General features: G+C 46.5%; 1 protein-coding gene and 1 pseudogene across 1 annotated transcript; one reads left to right on the top strand and one right to left on the bottom strand.

Annotated features, from left to right (window-relative positions):
- Positions 1-1,002: 1,002 nt before the first annotated feature.
- Positions 1,003-3,075, bottom strand: LOC136529966 (uncharacterized; annotated as a pseudogene).
- Positions 3,076-3,272: 197 nt separating this feature from the next.
- LOC136526359 (uncharacterized) lies at positions 3,273-4,598 on the top strand. Its single transcript, XM_066519051.1, has one exon. The coding sequence runs from the start codon at positions 3,273-3,275 to the stop codon at positions 4,596-4,598; it is 1,326 nt and encodes a 441-aa protein (XP_066375148.1).
- The last annotated feature ends 15,652 nt before the right edge of the window (positions 4,599-20,250 follow it).

Here is a 20,250-nt window from a genome sequence, read left to right as displayed (position 1 = left end):
AGTATTAATTAGCAAACATGCCCCTGTCTTGCAACCGAATGTACAAGTTGTTGCGCTGTTACTTGCATGATTTACGACTTAGAGATTTATGCAACAATCGTATTGTCAATTCTAATACGTCTTGGAATCGCCATACTACTCTTATATGGGGTATGGGAGGCTTAGAAATTTATCAATGATCGAAATTTATCAATGATCACCCCTCTCTTCTAACTTATACCAACACATGAGAGAGTTGCGGACTATGGAAACACTTTGTATTTTAATTTGTTTTCTATTTATACAACCATACTCCTTCCCGTGCTTTGACAAGCTAACTCATACGATGCTCTTCTCCTATTTGTGATAAGCTCGGCAATGAGAACATGAGGTGGGCACGGTTGTTTTTCTGTATTACTTGTGTGTAAGAGGGTTGCGGTGGATTAGTAGTCAGAGCTTTTGTGTTCTTAGGGGGGGGGGGGGGGGGGTCTGTGCGTCGGTAAGGTATTTAGGCCTAGTTTTTTCTTGAAAACTAGGCCAACTCTATTCTAGTTAATTAAAATGCAGAGCTGTTGCTATTACGTTAAAAAAACTCATACGAACACAGAAAATGATTGAATTCGTCGGATCCCCCATTAGATGATTGTGAGCGATAAAGGACCAAGAAACCTAGCTCATAATGTTTATTTCTCCCTTTGGATTATTAATTCATTTGGATATTTTTAAATTCTCCCAATGAAGGACAATATAGTGTATGCAGAGTAGTATCCAGAGTAGTATATATACACAGTGTATATAATACACTGATACACATGAATGCACAAGCTCTGTTTCTAGCTTGCAGCAGAACAGGCAGATCGAAGGAATTAGAAGTCATAAAGAACACAGTACGGTTTCAGCACGAAATCAACTGTAGAAGCATAAGAGTTCATTCAATTTCCAAACAGTTCACATTGTGTCTACTCAAGAGGAAGACATAAGACGAGATACAATTATTTTCTTTTAGAGAGGCAAGTAGTACTTAGAACGAGAGCAAAAAACCAGAAACCATATTAAAAGTAGCTACACTTTAGACGATCAATCGAAGACGACGAGCTTCTGGTACTCCGGCCCGGAGATGGCCTTGTCCATGATGTCCCTCGGCGTCACGATTCCGTCGCCATCAAGGAACAACTTCACCATGTTCTTGGAGAAGCCGCTCACCAGCGCCACGCCCCCTTCTGCAATGCTGTCACAGGCACAGAATCGGAGTCCCTCATGTTCCAGAAGACAACCTCCGGCACCACCGCACCGTACCCGGCCTCCGTGAACTTCCTCGTGATCGTCTCGTAGTCTGTCTCCCACGGCCTCGACGATGCGATGTCGAACTCCATGTCGCTGAACACGAAGACCCTCTTCACCATCTGCTCCGGGGTAAGCTTGCCAGCGACCGCAATGTGGAGGAGCTTGTCGAACACGGCCTGGAAGTCTGTGTTCATGTTCCACTCCATGCAACGGATGAAGTTGGTCTTCTCCATCAGGGTCCCGTCAGGGATCTGGTGCAGCTGAGGCCGCGAGCTGAAGGTGATGACGCGGTGGTGCCACGGCTCGCTGCTGAGCTCGGTGACGAGGAGGCCGAGCGAGACGCAGACGTCCATGGGGAGGCCGTCCATGCTGCCCGACACGTCGCACACGGCGATGCAATTGTTGAGCTTGCCAAGCGCCCGCAGGTCGGTGACCATGCGCTCCCACTGCAGGTCGGCGACGCCGTCGCTGTCGATGGACGCCAGGATCTCGTGGGGTAGCAGTGCGCCCGCCGCGATCTTCGCCTTGCCGGACTTGACGTCGGCAAAGTAGCTCTCGAAGCGCTCCTTGTCGCGTTTGACGAAGAGGTCCTTATAGTTCTTCATGGCCACGGACGCCACGCGCTTGTAGACCACGTCCCCCCACGCCTTCGCCGAGATGAAGATCTCGGGGAGCTTGAGGGCACGGCGAAGGGGCACGAGCACCTTGTGGAGACGTTCGCGCACTCGGTAGGCGTAGTACGCGTCCTCCAAGTCCTCGGGGAGGTCAGGCGCCGAACCCTTGGGGAAGAGGCGGCGCGCGATGGCCTCGCAGAGGAGCGTGGAGCGGTCGTAGCAGCTATCTAGCGACGGGCACCACTTCGCGGCAAGCGAGATGTCGCTGAGCTTGCCGTCGGCGAGCTTCTTCAAGTCCTCGGCGAGGAGCTTGGCGAACAGATCCGCCATGCAGTCGTGCAGGAGCCGGTACTTGGGGTCACGGGCGTACCGGTCGACGGCTCTTGCCGCGGCCTCCGCGCGCCTCTTCCTGTGCTCAACGGCCGCGTCGGCTGAAAGCTTGCGGTCGCACTCGTTGGCGGCAGCGATGCACGCCTCCCTTGTCTCGGCGCCGCGTGGCGCGTTCCCCTTGCGCCGTGGCCTCCTCTCTTGGCGGTTGTGGACGAAACGACGACGGCTGCCGTCGCAGTTACGGACGACGAAGCCTCCCAGGGCGGCGAGACAGGCCTTCTTCCCGGGGTTCCTCGTGGAGACACCACCGTGTATGACGCGGTGCAGGATCTCGGGGAGGTCCTTGAGGTAGCCGAACTCGGCGACGGGGCCCGCGTTGAGGGCGAGCGTCGTGGGGTGGCAGCCGTGCATCCAGAGCGCCGAGGCGTAGAACCCCTCGCGGTCCGACTTGCCGGTGCCGCGCACGCCGCGGAGGTTGCACGCGAGGCGGAGCGCCGTGTTGGGCTCGGTAGCCCACGCGTCGGCGAGGAGCGAGGCGACGGACGCGGCCGGAGTGCCCGGGACGACGTGGAAGAAGAAGTCGAGGCAGGGGGTCCCCCGAGGAGACGAACGTTGGCAACGCGTTCTCCGTGCGCGCCTTCTTCGGCGCGGGCGTCGGCTTCGGAGTCGGCTTGTTGAACTCGGCGTCCATCAGGTCCAGGAACGCGTCGCCGGTGGTGGGTATGACTGCGGCCGCCTTCGCCGCACTCGCTGCCGCGGCGCGGAGGCTCTCCGCTGGTGGGCCGAGGAGGGTGTAGGACACGGCATTCCGGCACGCCGGCGTCGCCATTGGGTGGTTGGCTGGTAGCTAGGGTTTGGGCACTGGGTGTTGGAAGATTTTCTTTTGGTCGATGACGGTACTCGTGATTTTCGTGATGATACGTTATATTGGAAGGGAAGGGGATGTATTTAAGCTATCTGCCTTAGTGTTAAGCTCAAGCTTTGTTCGTTGTTCTGTGTTTTTTCTCTTAAAACCACCTTTCATGTAACTATTGATCTGCTACTTGGGTGTTATCTGTTTCTGAAATGAGTCTTCTGAACTCTGGATCAAATCGTTCCCTCTCCGTTTTGTCGTGGAATGTGCGCGGCCTAGGCGACCCGGATAAATGCAATGTTGTACGTGATGCAATTTCTTCTGCTAACCCAACTGTTATGTGCGTCCAAGAATCAAAATTGCACAGCATCGATCAGTTCAAAATCAAAACCTTCCTACCCCCTCAACTTGCCTGCAGCTACAAATACATACCAGCCGTCGGGTCCAGGGGTGGCATTGTCACTGCTTGGAGCCAATCTTACTGGTCCTGCTCCGACTTCACTCTCAAAAACCACTCGCTCACTACTCTTCTCGTCAGCACGCTGTCTGACCACTCACTCACTGTCACAAATGTCTACGGTCCGTCAGACCATCGTCACTCTAGCGACTTTCTTCATGAACTTCATGACCTATCCTCCAATATCAATGGCCCCTGGGTCATCATCAGAGATTTCAATCTTATTCGGTCGGGGGATGAGAAAAACAACGTCAATGTCAACATCCCTCTTATGAACACCTTCAATGACACCATCAACTCCTTGGGGGTGATGGAAATCCCACTGCTTGGACGTAACTTCACCTGGTCCAACGGCCAGGAACCTCCAATCCTAGCCAAGCTTGATCGAGCACTGGTCAACCTCGCCCACACTACTACCTTCCCTGATACTTCACTCTCACCTAGGGCAAAGCCAACATCCGACCACACCCCGTTGTTTCTTTCCATGTCCACCTCCATTCCGAAATCCAGTGTTTTCCGCTTCAAGAATGCTTGGCTGCCCCGTCAAAATTTCCTACAAACTGTCCTTCCAGCGTGGGCTGAAGCACGTGTATGCAGCGATGCGGCGGGTCAGCTTGCAGCTTGTCTCAAGTCGGCTAGAGCCACGACAAAGGTTTGGGCACGGCGTTTTAGGGCGCCTCGCCAAATAATTTCCAACTGCAAATTTATTATCCTCTTACTTGATTCCTTTGAGGAGGAGCGGGCTCTTTCTTTTGATGAGTTACAGGCACGCAAGACTTGTATTGACTGCCTCGCCCAAGCAATCAAAGAGAAAGCAGCTTACTGGAAGCAACGTAGTAAGTTCCGGGCAATCAGGGAAGGCGATGCAAACACTGCCTTTCATCATGCCCAGGCCACCGTCCATCTACGAAACAACACCATCCGATGGGTTGAAGTGCACGGCTCGGTGATTGCCAACCATGACGGGAAAATACAAGCTCTCACCAACTTTTTCAGCTCCATCATCGACGAACCAGGGACCTCAGCCTGGAACTTTGATGTGCATGCTCTCTTCCATGACAAACAGCGGACCGTCCAGTGAGCTCATCGCTCCTTTCTCTGAATTGGAAGCCTTCGAAGCTCTGAAATCCATGGACAGATCAAGTGCACCGGGCCCCGACGGTTTTGGACCTTCTTTTTACAGGGCGGCCTGGAGCAGTATAAAGTCGTAGGTCATGGCCTTCCTGCAAGCCTTCCAACAGAGGCAAGTGCAGCTAGAGAGGATCAACCTTCTTACATGGTGCTTATCCCAAAGAAGCCTGGAGCTGTAGCTGTGGACGCATTCAGACCAATATGCCTACAAAATTGCTCCATCAAGATACTTAGCAAAATGCTCACAACAAGACTGCAGAAAGAGATTGGGAACTTGATTGACCTACACCAAACAGGCTTCTTAAAGGGTCGCTCTATCTCTGAAACTTTCGTCTTTGCAGCTGAACTGATTCAGACTTGCAACAAAAGGAGACTGCCGACCTTGGTGCTTAAGTTAGACTTTGCGAAGGCCTTTGACACAGTGATTTGGGAGAGCTTTGGACACTATTCTAAAGGCCAGGGGGTTTCATGACAGATGGTGTGCTTGGATGCGGGATATCCTATCCTCATCGAAATCGGCGGTGCTTGTTAATGGCTGCCCGGGCCCTTGGATTACATGCAAACAGGGGCCTGCGACAAGGTGATCCGTTGTCGCCCTACCTCTTTCTTCTGGTGGCTGACTCTCTTCAGGCTATGATCCGGTCAGCAGCGACAGTCAGGAGTCCGGTGGACAGTGACAGCCCCTGCGCGGTTCTTCAGTATGCGGACGATACTCTGCTGGTTCTACGGGGTGATGTTGCTGATGTCCAAGCTTTGAAGAATATCCTGCAAGCTTTCTCAGAGGCCACAGGTCTAAAAATCAACTACAGCAAGAGCACCTTAGTCCCCATTCACATGGACGCTGGCTTGGCAGCAGACTGTGTCACCATCATGGGGTGTGCCCAGCAGTCTTTCCCTCAAAACTACCTAGGCCTCCCTCTATCGGCCTCGAAACTGCCAGTCTCAGCTTTCTCAACGTATGTCGACAGGACCGACAAATTCCTCTCCTCCTGGCAAGCTTCCCTACTCAATACCATGGGCCGAGTCGTTTTGATCAACTCGGTCCTAGATGCACAGCTGGTGTACATCATGTCAGCAATGTAGATTCCTCAAGGAAACCATCTCCCAGATAGACAAACTGCCGCCGCTCCTTTCTTTGGGCCGGCAACAAAGAATTTTCAGGCGGCAAATGTCTTGTGGCCTGGACCAACGTTTGCACGACAAAAGAACTTGGGGGGCTTGGAATCAGGGACTTTGCACTCACAACATCTGCCTGCTGCTTAACCTTGTCCACCGCCTCCACTGCGCTGATGCATTGGCATGGGCACAGTGGATCAGGGGTAAGGCTGATATTGCAAACATGAAAGGGGAAAATCTTGGACATCACTGGGAGCTACTTCAGGTCACTGCTACCACTTTACCAAGCACTGACAACGGTGGAATTGGGGGATGGCCGATCAACTCTTCTCTGGACGGATGTCTGGAATGGCGACGAGGTGTTGGAAGATCGTCTTCCACGGCTCTTCTCCCATTGCACCAGGAAAGATTCAACGGTGCAGCAAGCTATTAACTACAACCTTCATGGCTGCTTTGTAAATCGAATGTCAACGCAGGCAAATGATGAGTTGCAGCAGCTTAAGGTTATCCTCCAACAAACCCAATTGACGGATCAACCGGACACACGGCTGTCGGCATTCAGTCGGACGAAGGACAAGCTCGACACCTCGGCCATCTACAGGCTACTCAAAGCCCAAGGACATCAAGATGACCCCTCTTCGGCTTTTATCTGGAAGAACGCGGCGCCACCTCGGGTTCAGATGTTCTTCTGGCTACTCCTCAGAGGCAAATCCAATGCAGGGCAAACCTATACCGCAAGAACATCGTGGACCTACCAAACTGCCTGATCTGCGGAATGGACGATGAGACGCCTGATCACCTAATCTTTGAATGCCCAATCGGTGCACAGTTCTGGTGGGTGCTCGGAATACAGCCTGATGGCCTACATTGCAGAAACTGGCACCATATTCAGAGAGTGTCTGGAATCCCCGATGACCAATATAGTGCCTTCATCATGATGTGCTGCTGGGTGCTTTGGAAACGCCGAAATGCGTTTGTTTTCAGAGATGAAGTGATCCCTATCAGAACCATTTTTCTACAATGCAAATCTGAATCAGCAAACTAGAAAGCTCAGTATGCCAAAGAGAAGCAAGCGAGTTGCTGAGGATTGGAGCACGGTTCTCCAAATGGCAATCAACTCGGTCCCTATGTAATATGTCTTATGCAATCTGTCTAGATGCTCTGAAATCCTAGCGAAAACCCCCTGTACAAAGTCCATGTAATCATGTTACTTGAGCTTTACTCAATAAATCAGGTGTGGATCAATCCCCCCGTTGAAGTGTTCAAAAAAAAATATAGTAAACTATAGCCGTCTATTTGGATAGATCGGATAGCTGTCAAATAAGAAGGCAGTGCAGAGGAACTTAAGTCAGTCTGGAACTTGAAACATGTGGTTCGGAACCAAACATATATGAGCAAAGAATTATTTTTAAAATAAATTTAAAGGGTAGAACAGTACTTTCGCTGCCCATCCCTGTTCAATCTCTATCTCCGCTAAATACGCGCTCCGCGCCGGCCGGCCTTCCACTCGCCGCAACGCGCCGCCCACCGCCCAGGGAGTTGAGCCGTCCTGCACTCGTGGCCGCCGCCGGAGGATCTGAGCCGTCCTGTGCCCGCAGCCCAGCACAGACGCCAGGACGCTGTCCAACAGTGCCGACCTCGGAACACCGTCGTCCGTCGAGGAGCACTGCACAGACCTGCATCCTCCGTAGAGACTCCGTGGAGCTTTGCAGCTGCAGGCTGCAGCACGTCATCAAGGAGAGCGACCCTCGGAGTTGCCTCACCAACTTGCAACAGGTTCAAAACAGAACCCTTCCTAGCTTCCTTTCAGATTGTGGCGACGCGCGAGAGAGCTTGGCGCGGGAGGCCTATGGCGGCGCGACGTGATGCGAGATTCTGGCCGCGGTGTGACATTGGAGGCCGACGGAGGTTCGTCGTTGTTGCAGGCCCTATCACCCTACGGAGGCGCGTGGTGGTACGTGAGGGCGGCGACCACGCGATTGGCGCCAACCCAGAGAGGCAGCAAGGCGTGCGACGAGGTGGTGAGGCGGCGAGCCGGTGACCTGGAGGCAGCGACACACAGAGCAGCGAGATCCCGCGACGCAGGCAGCAGCGACTCCATCCCGTTCGTGGAATTGGGTTAGGGAGTCAAGTACTAAACTACCCTTAAGTACAAATAATTAATTTTCTTAATTAATAGGTGCGGTAGATAATTTCCAAGTGAGGAATCACCGGTTTCTCCCAAGCACTGTAATAAAGCTCTTTATTTAGAGGTCAGGTGAGTCGGTGGATTGAGGGCCAAGTCGGTGCTTTGAACCGACTCTGTTGTTCCGGCTTCCATGTATGCTATTTTTCCTTATTTCAATTCATCATCAACTGATTAGTACCGACTCTATTGTTCGGTTGTTCCGGCTTCCATGTATGCTATTTTTCCTTATTTCATTCAACTCATCATCAACTGACTTGGTACCGACTCTAGCTTGCAAAGTTGCAATGTGCCTATATAAAGGTGTTTAAAGTTGCAAATAATCAATTTCTAGTATCACCTTTAGTTAAACTAAATTAAGTTTGAGAAACTTCGTAATAAAATGTAACAATATCCGTGAGACCAAATATGTATATTGCAAAAATATATTTCATGATAATGTGATGATACTACTTTTGTGTCATAAATATTGATGCTCTTTTCTATTTCTATAAATTTAGTCACACTTTAGATAGTTTGACTTAGGACAGCAAAAAGAAGAAAAAAACTCTAGGCCTCACCCTATGTGAGGACAAATTTGCTATTAAAAATTCGTCGAACTCTTGACAGTCAAATGTATAAGTGGCATGGTTTTTTCTTCTCTCTACCTTGTCATTTGATCATCCTCAGCGCGTCGTACATGGTGGGTGTGATTTTATTTTTATGAAGCCACAACTAGAGAGAGTTAAAAGTTAAGATTCGTACCTATTTTGTTCAATTGATATAATTATTGATTTAGCGAGTCGTTTTTCTACCATTTTTCAGTGATGAACCTGACAGGAACACTGTTAAGCATGATAGTCGTTTTCCTAGTTTCCAGACTAATCAGCAACGCACAGACATTTTGTAATTACTGTAAAAAGAAAAAAAAAATACCAATGTAATTTGCTCCACTTCGAACAAAGACAAAAAGGAAAGAACACTACCAGTATGTGATTACTCCATATTTATGACAGGGCGATCCTGCAAAATAGTGTGATATGCTATGTCCCTCTACTGTACAACAAACAGTCAAACACCAATTAATAATCTTAAAAACGTCAAAAGTTTACATGTGTTATTCTGTACTTTATGAAATTATTATTATTCCAACAAATATAATATAATATAATATAATATAATATAATATAATATAATATAATATAATATAATATAATATAATATAATATAATATAATATAATATAATATAATATTAGATTTGTGTTTCAGTACTAATTTTCTAGCTATAAGTGATGGTGAAAAATAATGGTCAAAATATAATGTTTCAGAAACAGAATTGGATAACAATTTCAAAATGCACAGCAACGAAGTCATTTTTTTTAGCATAACAGCAACGAAGTCATAGCAGGAAGATAATACGCACAATGCTCTTCTTACAGAATTACAGAGGACAAACTTAACTACTTGAAATTTCTGAATCAATATAGAGAACACAAGTTCCAGCACGAAATCAATAAAAACTCCATTTCCAAACAGTCCATAGTTTCTCCAATTTTATTGTACGTACCACTGACTAAAACCAAGAGACACAAACTAGAGAAAACTGGACGTAGGACTGACTAAAACCAAGAGCTTTCAGTGAGGTAGCAGCAAGTTCATATAGAACGACACAAAGAACAAAAACTTGCAACCCTTCAGCCCATCAATCGAAGACGACGAGCTTCTCGTACTCCGGCCAAGAGATGGCCTTATCCATCACTTCCCTCGGTGTCAGGATCTTGTGCGGCACGACCTCCTCACCATACCTCGGTGTCAAGATCTTGTCTGGCACGACCTCCTCACCATCCAGGAACAGCTTAACCATGTTCTTAGAGTAGCCGCTCACCAGCGCCACCCCCTTCTGCTCTGAGGTCACAGGCACGGACCTTGAGTTGCGCAGGTTCCAGAACACTATCTGCGGGATTGCTGCGCCGTACCCGGCCTCCGTGAACTTCCTCGTGATCGCCTCGTAGTCTGTCTCCCACGGCCTCAACGACGCTTGATCGAACTCCATGTCGCTGAACACGAACACCTTCTTCACCATCTGCTCCGGAGACAGCTTGCCAGCGACAGCAACGCTGAGGAGTTTGTCGAACACGGCCTGGAAGTCGGTGTTCATGTTCCAGTCCATCTGACGGATAAACTGTGTCTTCTCGAAGAGGGACTCGCCGGTGACCTGGTGAAGCTGAGGCCACCTGCTGAAGGTGATGAGCCGGTGGTGCCAAGGCTCGTCGCTTAGCTCGGAGATGAGGAGGCCGAGTGCGATTCTGACGCCCATGGGGAGGCCAGACATGCTGCCCGACACGTCGCTGATGGCTATGCAGTTGTTGAGCTTGCCGAGTGCCGCATATCAGACACCATGCTGCCCGGGATGCATGCAAGGAAGGGTGGAGGGTGAAGCTAGATTTTTCCAACTTCTCAGTCTCGTTTGGTCGAGCTCGTACCGGCTCCAGCTTCTCTGACACACGTATTGTTCACATGTTCATAGGAGCTCCTTTTCTCTCTCCTCTTTCCTTCTCTCACAGATCCGGTGACGAGATCCTAGCATATAGGTATGTTAAGCCTCGGGATCTATGGTTCCCGATCAAAAAGACCCATGGCCGATCCCTACAGGATCGCCCGGGGGCTCGGGGGCTATACACATCGGGTACGCTCGTGCGCACCCTCAGACTAAGGAACTTGCCCGAGCCCGAGCACGTCAGGGCCTCTGCTTAGGGCTCGGGGGCTCACCTGAGCCTCAGGCTCCCGATCGATGGGAAAACCTGAGCCCGGCCCTCGGCTGCTGCCCGGTCTATGACGCCAGCCAAGGCCTGGGCACAAGAAGACATGCCCTGAGACATCGAGCCTCGGGGGCTCCTCGACGCAGCACCTTGAGCGCGGCCTTGCCGGCCGCTCCCCCGACAGGGTCACGCTCGTGGGCTCCTGGGCACGCGCATCAGCCCCTGAAGCCGACCTCTTTTGCCACCAAGAAGACTCCAGAAGGTCCACCTGGGGAGGCCAGTCCAAGCCGACGGAGCCTGACACGCAGAGTGTCAGAACAGAGCAGCTAGACGACGTCCAAGGCTTCTTCGGCTCCACGACATCGCCACGGTCTACATAGCGCCGCTGCAAGACCTTCCTGGACTCCGGCACATGTAGACCATAGGCTCAACCCCCAAACCGACATGTACCCAACATATCTCGATATATAAGTGGTAAGGTCGGATCCTAGAGGGGGAAGGACGATCCCAGACAGATCATTCCGTTCCTCATCCATCCGCTCCTGCTCGGCACCGAGAGCAGAGCAACCTAGAGAGAGGGGTACCGAGAGCTCCTCCACCGCACCCATCGTCTTCCTCCTTTCCGACGAGGGGAAGACTCCACCGACAGCGAGGCAACCTCAGGATTAGCACCGAGCTAACCCCCTACCAAATCTCTTCCTTCCTCCTGTACACTTTGTTGTAACCCCCGATTTTGGGTGCTCTTGAATATAAGGATCATCAGCTGCTAGACGTAGGGCATCGATCGGCCCGAACCAGGATAAACCGTTGCGTCCTCTCTGCGATTCTTGTGTTCTTGAGTCCACCGGAGACACACACTCTGACACCAACACAAACAACAATGCTTGTCGCAGTTCCGACCCCACGGCAGTCGGTGCGTCAGAGAAGCTAGAGCTGGCAGAAGGTCTACCAAAGATGCTGGAGCCGGTGCCTTCCTCTCCTCCCTGCCGCTCTAGTCAACGCAATTCAAGGAGCTCTGGACGTAGAGTTGTTTCCACCAAATTAGTATCACTAGATACATAATAATAAATAGGATTAAGTCCACTTTTGGCCCCTTAACTATTGGGTTCATCTAAATTTGACCCTCAACTACAAAACCGTCTAATGCTAGTACCCCAACTATCAAAACCGTTCACTTTTAGCACCTGGGCGCGGGTGAGGCTGTTTTGTCCATTGTGGAGCGGTTTTGACCATCTCAATGACCTATGGGGCCCACGCATCATCGACTCAACCCCTCCCTCTCCATCCTCACGGCCACTCCCCCGACGCCTCCTCTCTCTACGTGCGGTAGGGCGGGCGATACTCCCTCGCATGGTGGGTGTGCAGCACCCCGGCGAGCACGACAGCAAAGGGAGCTCTTCCCGCTGGCCCCGCCGTGCGAGCTCACTGCGGTTGGGAGGAGGAACTGCCATGCGAGCCCACCCTTCGGCTACGCTGGGAGGAGGAACTGCCGAGCACGGCGAGCACAACAGCATGGCACCTCGGCGAGCTCGGCAGCACGGCTTCACCTTCGACAGCGATGCGACATTGAAAGTGCATCTAGCCCTTTAGTGGGTTTTGGATGATTGAATGACAACATGATTAAAGGTCTAACCCGTTTGCTAAGTGTGAACAGGTAATAGGTTATCTCACAGATACTTAATGAAAAGCCAAAATGATGTGTTGTTGTATAAACAATCTAGTTCAAGCACAAGACAACAATGCAAATGAAACTCATACAAAGGCTTATCTATTGTGGGATTCCATGTACTATGTGAAAGAAAGCTCGTTAGGATTAATTAATGAGACATGAGGGATTGCATATGGAATGGTCTCTTAAGTGAAGCTTGCTAAATTGAAATGAAAAAGATGACAATACATGAATGGATGATTCAACACAAGATGTGACTTGATGGCTTGAGATGGTGAAGATAGCAAGGAAAGGCTTTGAGGTACTAAGCAAGGGTGAAGGGCAAGCGACGGCTTGGCGGCAGAAGAACCTAGCTAGGGTGAAGAAGGAAGTACTTGCATTTAGTTGAGGTACTAATCAAGCTATGATGGCCATGTTTATGTGGAGGATCAAATCACTATTGGAATGTTTGATGGAAGTGACTTGATACATTTTGGAGTTATTCATATTTGATGAATGGAATCAAGTCACGTGCTCAAGATGGCTATGCTCAAGTGACAAGATCAATATTGACATGTTGGCACCCTCACTTGATGAAGATTGAAAGACACGGCATCAATTTTCAAGAAGATCAACTCAAAAGGTTTAATTTCGTATCTTTTGATCTTGAGTTAATAGGTATGCCGTACTATTAAGAGGGATGCAAGTTTCGGTGGTCTGAGGAAGATAGAGTGCTCAAGCATAATAATTAAATTCAAAGAGAGACACTCTAGCACTTCACGAGCACATAGAATAATTTTTCTGTGACTGTCGGTGTCGGAAGTCCCGACGTAAGCCGGAACTCCCGACAGTCGGAAGTCTTGACTCTTGCCGGAAGCGCTGACTCCCAGTCACAGCCTGCGCGGTGACTGTGGACGTCGGAAGTCCCGACGTGAGTCGGAACTCCCGACAGTCGGAAGTCCCGACCCAAGCTGGGAGTCCCGGCATCGATGGTTCTACTGACCTGCTGTCTGTGCCCGTCGGATGTCCCAACGATCGTCGGAAGTCCCGACGTTTGTCGGGAGTTCCGACACTGACTTGCACCCGTGGACTTTTGACCTCGTGTGAACAGTGTTTTCTTCATACGTCGGAAGTCCCGAGATCTGCGTTGGAACTACCGACGTAGATCTGAACGGTTAGATTTTGCCTTGGGGTATAAATACCCGTCTCCTCCATTCTAACCGTTGCCCACTCATTTCATTACGATGAACACTCGGCCAAAATAGCCCCCAAGCATTCTAGGCTCCCCTCTCTTCACTCCTTTGCTTCCAACTTCGATTCCCAAAGGGTTTGAGTGATTGGAGAGTGGATTGAGTGAGAAAAACACTTTAAGCAAGCTTGAGCACTTGATTTCTTCGTCAAGCCGGTTTGATTTGCATTTGTTACTCTTGGGGATTTTCCCCTAGCCGGCTAGGCGTCGCCCAAGAGCTTCCATCTTGTGGAAGAGCCTTGGGAAGTTTGTATTACCCTTGTTTTCTAGTGAAGAAACTCAAGTGACCTTTGTGGTATCCTTGAGTGAGGAAAGGAGGTGGAAAAGACTCCGACCTAAGTGGTCACCTCAACAACGAGGACGTAGGAGCTCCTTTGTGGGGCTGCCGAACCTCGGGATAAATTCTTGTCTCCCGCGTGCTTGTTGTTGTGATTTGCTCGAAATTACTTGTATTTGGTTGTCTCCCTCTCTCTAGCTATTTCTTAGGGTTTGGGACTCGATTTACGGAGTGGTGGCTTATCAACGTCAAGAGAGTGACCCAACACCTTACCTTACCACTAGGAAGTGGGTTTGTAAGTTATCGGCATCACAAAGTTCATTTTAGCACTTGCAGTTCATTTCCCATAGGGGTCGGAAGTGCTGACAGTTTGCGTCGGAAGTTCTGACCCAAACTGTCGGGACTTCTGACACGTCGGAACTTCCGACCCAAACGTCGGGACTTCCGACATTAACTGACTAGTGCATTTTGATTTAACTCTTTGGTTGTAACTATTTGGCTCCCTAGGTTTATCTAGTATCTTTATATACTTTGTGGCTAACTTGTGAGGGGTGGTATTATTCTGATTTGGAGTTTCCATTTTGGAAACTCCTTTTACTAATCGTTTCCGTTTTTAAAGGTGTTGATTTTTCAGAAACGCCTATTCACCCCCCCTCTAGGCGGCATCCTAGGTCCTTTCAATTGGTATCAGAGCAAGGTTCTCACCTAAAGCTTCACCGCCGTGAGAAAAGGATGTCGACGCCTATTGAGTTGGAGCTGATGCTTCTCCAAAATGATGGTTCAAACTTTCTACCTTGGTCAATTCATGTACTCAATGCTTTTAGAGATATTAGTCCTCTTGTTGAGCATATTGTGTTTGCAAGCATACCTCTTCCTATAGTTGATTGGAGCAACTATAAGAATTTATCAAAAGAGGAAGAGATATGCGTGCAACTCAATGCTCAAGCTATTAATATCATTTTGAGTACATTGAGTGCAGAGGTTCAAGATGAGGCAATATTCAATGGACAACCACCTCCGGAGAGTGCTCATCTCATTTGGACCAAACTCGTTGAGTTATATGGGAAATCCAAATGCGATGATGCACTTGAGGTCGAGTCAATGGAAAACATGTCCATTATGTCTTCATGCAGCGAAGAAGCCTCACAAGACCTCAAGAGCGCTGAGCCGGAGCAAGAGGTGCAAGCCGAGGCGACTGCGCTGTCTACAAGCACATACCTAACGTGTCCGGTATCCCTGCCAGACGTGTCCGGTATGGCTGAGGCAGCCGGACAGCAGGTAGTCTGTGATGATGAGGCTCAAGCCCGGTGGCGGCCAAGTGATGAGTCAACCTCAGTATCTCATGATACTCATCACTTGTGTCTCATGACCAAGAAAAGCAAGAAGAAGGCTAGCAAGAAAGATCAAGCCAAGGAGATAGCACGAGTAGATGATCAAGAAGAGAGTGATATTGAAATTGAAGATAGCTACACTCTTGATCATTTAAGCAACAAAGACAAGCTCATTCTCATGAAGCTAGTTGAGAAGAATGATGAGCTAGAGGAAGAGAATGAGAAACAAGAGCAATCACTTTAAAATCAAGAAAAGTTTCTCATCTCCAAATTGCAAGAGCTAAAGACCATAAATGAGAGGTATGAAAAATTATCAATTGAGCATGCTTTAGTTACTAACTCCTCTTCTAGTGTTTCACAACTAGAGAAGGAAAACTTTGAGCTCAAGACAAAATTAGATGAACTCTCAAGCAAATATAATGTGCTACAAGCAAACTATGTTCATCTCAAGTGCTCTCATGAAGAATTAGTAGAATCAAGCATCATGCTTGAGGTGGCTCATGAGGTTGTGATTACAACGGTAAAATCATCTCAACCTCCCACTCACACACTCACTTGTACACAATCTAAATTGAATATTTCTTGTACTAATGAGTGTGCTTCTCAAGCAAGCCAATCTTCGATTGAGCAAAAATTTATAGAAAATGTAGAGCTTAAGGAAGAAGTGGAAAGGCTAAGAAATGATGTGATTCGATTGAAGGGTAAGGAGAGAGCACAACCTTCTCAAGATAACCGTGTTAACATGGTGAAGAAGCTTGAGAAGGGTTCAAACCTTGCTTCCTCTAAATCCCAACAAAAGAATCACATTTCAAGCAAGGCCAACACAACCAAGAGCAAGAAACATGAAAAAAGACTATGCTATGGTTGTGGAGTGAATGGACATGAGATTACCATGTGTCCACACAAGAGTTGGGCCGACAAGTGTGAAGTGGCCGATCAAATGGCCTTAAACAAGTTGGCCAACCAAAGGAAAAGTGATGGACAAAGCACTTGTCTCATGTGGAAGAAGTTGTGGCATCCAACCAAGAAATGCCCAATGTACAAGGAGGCAAGAAAGGAAGCCCAAGTTGCAACAAGAAGATGCTATGGATGCAATGAGATGGGCCACAAGGTTGATGGATGTCCATACAAGCAAAACAAGCATAGAGCAAACAAAGGTCGCATATGCTATGCTTGTGGAAGAAAGGGGCATCTAAGCTATGATTGCCCAAATGGTAACATCCCTAAGCTGAACACATTTGTTTATGATAATATGCTTAGGAAGACCATAAATGGAATTAGAACTAGCAAGGTGATGTGTTCACCACAAACTAGTACTAAGGCCATTTGGGTGCCTAAGCACTTGTTGACTAACCCAAAAGGACCCAACAAGAGTTGGGTACCAAAATGTGCTTAGGTTGATAATGTAGGTACTTGGTGGTGAGATGAAAGCTTCGGGGTGGTTGAGCAAGCAAATTGAAAATATTCACTCAATCTATCAATCAATTCTTATCATAATCTCATATATGGTTGACCCGAAGATAAATCAATGACCATATCGTTTACTTCATCTCTACCATTGGTAACAAGTACCTAAAGACCTTATAGGATAGCCACTTTGTATTTAGTGCTCAATGGCTCACAAATAAGCATATTTGTGAAATAATTGGAAGTGACTAATTAGTTTTATTTAATCATTATCATATTTGCCATGTGATGCTTTTAATGGCTCCCTAGTAGAGCAATGCATTTGTTCAGATGCAGGCATACAAGAAGTACTAGAGCTAAAACGAAGAATCACAAGCAGCGCTTCAATTGTTTCTAGCCTGCGCCTACTAGACATGTCCGGTATGGCTAGGGCAGAAAGGAAAAGTGTTTATGTTCTTCACATGCCGGACGTGTTCGGTATGTCTACAGGACGTGTCTGGTATGGCAGGAACCAGAGCACTAATTGGAATGCAATTGAGGTTTGATCCATATGATTTCATATATCCTTAATTTGCTCAGAAGCTTGTGATCTATCAAACCTAAGTGGGTTGTGAGTATGTCTCAACGAAATTTAAATATGGCAAATTACTTTGTGTTGGTCAAAATAGAAAATTGACTCCCAAATTCTTAAAAGAATAAAGTGCTTGTTGAAAGTCATTCAAATTACTTGTGGTACTTATTTAGGGGGAGCTCAGTTTCTATTTTGCACCATTGTGGACTAACAAATTTATCTAGTATTATTTGTAGTCCTTTGGATGAAAATTGATTTCATATATGGTATGATTATTTGACAAGTGAGGTCAACATGATGTTGTCATGCCATGTATTATCTCAGTGGTGATATTGTGGGCTCAAGACAAAGGTATATATTTACATACATGCATTGTAAGTGCATCTAAGGCCCTTTATATGCTAGTGTGTGCATTTGTGTGATATAGGATAGATGTTTTACAAAATCCCTAACTAGCATGTGTAGGTGGTGTGGTTTTTGAAAATCATGTGGTTTTTGGGTCTTTGTGACCTAGTCATGTCATTTTGTGATTGTTGCTACCCTTGGTTGATTATTTGCCTAATCACATGTGACATGGTTCTCTCAAGTCTATAAATATCCCTATGTCCCACTAAAATCTCTCTCAAGTTTTGAAAATCATAAATTTGCCAAATATTCGAAAAAGAGAAAATCAATTCTTGGCTAATTGATGTCCCCTAAGTGAGAATCCTAAGCCTATTTCAATTGATGCAAATATTATGCCTAGGAAGGTTTGTTATGGTACCCTCTTGGTTAGTATTGCAAAAATATTCCGCTATTCATACTAAGGCTATGCCTAAGTATGTTGCGTCTAACATGGGAGGACCCAAACTAGTTTGGGTACCATAAAAAAGTGGATGATCGTTTGTAGGTACCATGGCATTGGAGACTTGATTCAATGGAATTCTTATTGTTCATCTTATGTTGAGTCAAGTATTGAAGCCTAGTGCAATTCTATCCCAATGCCAAGTCAAAATTGAGTGAAGTCCATATGCTATCAACATACAAGTGTCATATTCAAGTTGTGGGAATTTATTGATATATTTGAAGGCATGCAAATAAGTGGAGTTGAAGCTTGCAAAGATGATCATAAGCTATCAAGGTATATCTCTTGTTGATCAAAGTTTATTTGGATGCATATGAGTTAATTGAATTGGATATATATGCATATGTTGCTTGCTATGAGATGTTTGAATGGATTAAATGCTTAAGTAATCAAGTTTGAAGTTGGTTTGATTGGATATGTTCATAAGATTTCTTCTAGTAAGTGGTTTGAATGGACATATGTCTTGTGAGAGTATTCAAACAAGTTGATTTCAAGTTTGGTTCAATTTGGAGAAAAATGGCTCAATTATTGAAATCTGTCCAATATTGAAAATCTGAGCTAGCAGTGATCATAGACATGTTTGAGTAATCAAATCTATTTGTATTGGCTTAAAATTTGGTCTGCATGCTCTACACTTATGGTATTAGTTGCTGTGCAAATTTCATGAGATTTGGATAAGTGATACTTTGGATTTGGAGTAGATCTTGTCAGCTATAGTGCAGCAGTTTTCAGCATGTACCTGTGTGGAAAGATATGAAATCTAGTAGCAATATAGAAGTCCAAAGAAGCTCAAATTTTTACAGCTACTAGAAGACTTAGTGTGTCACATCTTCACTAAATTTCGTGGTTTTTGGATATGTACTTTGGGAGATATGATTTATTCTTTGAAGAGTACAGAATCTACCAGGAAAGTGACAATTATCGGATTGATCAAAAGTCGCTTAGATTCAAAGGTCCGCAAATTAGAATCATATCTATAAGTGATTGAGGTACCTATGTTTTGGTTTTGGTTTGAGATAGAAGCATGACAAATAATGAGTACAAGACAATTTATTTGAAGAGTGTATCTAGTACACATTTGGTACTCAAGCTAGAGATCAAGACCAAGATCAAGATGAAGATGGAGTTTAAATTCTAGTGATAATTGGAGATCTTTTGATAGAAAGAAAAGGACTTAAACAAGTAGAAAGAAAAGGACTTAAAGAATGATTTAAAGTTATTCATCAAATTAAGTCCAACAATATGGATCAATCAAACAAAATCTTTCAAGTGGATCAAGTGATTTTCTTTCAAGTTATTTCAAGTGAGTATCAAGGATGGTTCTTTGGAGAGAGGTCACTTCGCTCTAGGCTTGGATGGCTAAAATCTAAGTGGTAATCTAAAGGGACATTTGAGGTACTTGGTTGAAAAAAAATCAAGAGATTGGTCTAAAAAGCAAGCAACACCCAAAAGAAAACAAGTCATAAAATTTCAAGTGGTATCATGAAATTTCAAGTGGTATTACAAGTGGTGCATCTTTCAGTTCTCTCAAGCAAGCAATGATCAAAGAAGAAGCAAGCCAACCACAACAAGAAAAGTGCACTTGATCATTAGTGATTCTCAATTCATATGGGTGAAGAATAGGAATTCATAGAATTGGTATCTATTGGTCTTCACCAAGCTTATAATTGGACTTTATGGTGCTATTGGAGAAATGAATTGAAATCTATATGACTATCTTCCTCTCCAACATAGCAAAGGTATCATTGTATTGTGCATGATCATTTTTCATCCCTTACTAGTATGCGGTTAGTGCATATAGTACATGCTTATAGGATCATGTATTACAAATGAAAATTTTTAGATTCATAGACTACCACTATTGCTTGAATGATTATATAATCTAGTGGTTAGTGTATGAGTTTGTTCATGAGCTAGTAAACCCATGTACTTGATCTATTTTGAATTGCAAACAAGTGACAAGTAAAACCTCTTTAAGATCACAAAGGGGGAGAGTTTAATACAAAGGGAGAGATTTGTACAAAGTTTGAACCTTAAGCACCCTTTGTGCTTTGTGTGACAGCTTGTAGCCCTTTGTCCTTAGTATGTCATTGTTGGACCTTTGTGGTGATAGATGACAAAGGGGGAGAGATATGATTAAAGCTTAAGGAGGAGAGAGATGAAAGCTTAAGGGGGAGAGATATGTTTAAAGCTTCAAGAGTGCAACCTTGTGTCTAGCTATGAAAGGGGAGAGTA

This window comes from Miscanthus floridulus, chromosome 19 (assembly GCF_019320115.1).
Source record: "Miscanthus floridulus cultivar M001 chromosome 19, ASM1932011v1, whole genome shotgun sequence".
Lineage (NCBI taxonomy): Eukaryota > Viridiplantae > Streptophyta > Magnoliopsida > Poales > Poaceae > Miscanthus > Miscanthus floridulus.
This window is presented reverse-complemented; position numbering and strand designations above follow the sequence as displayed.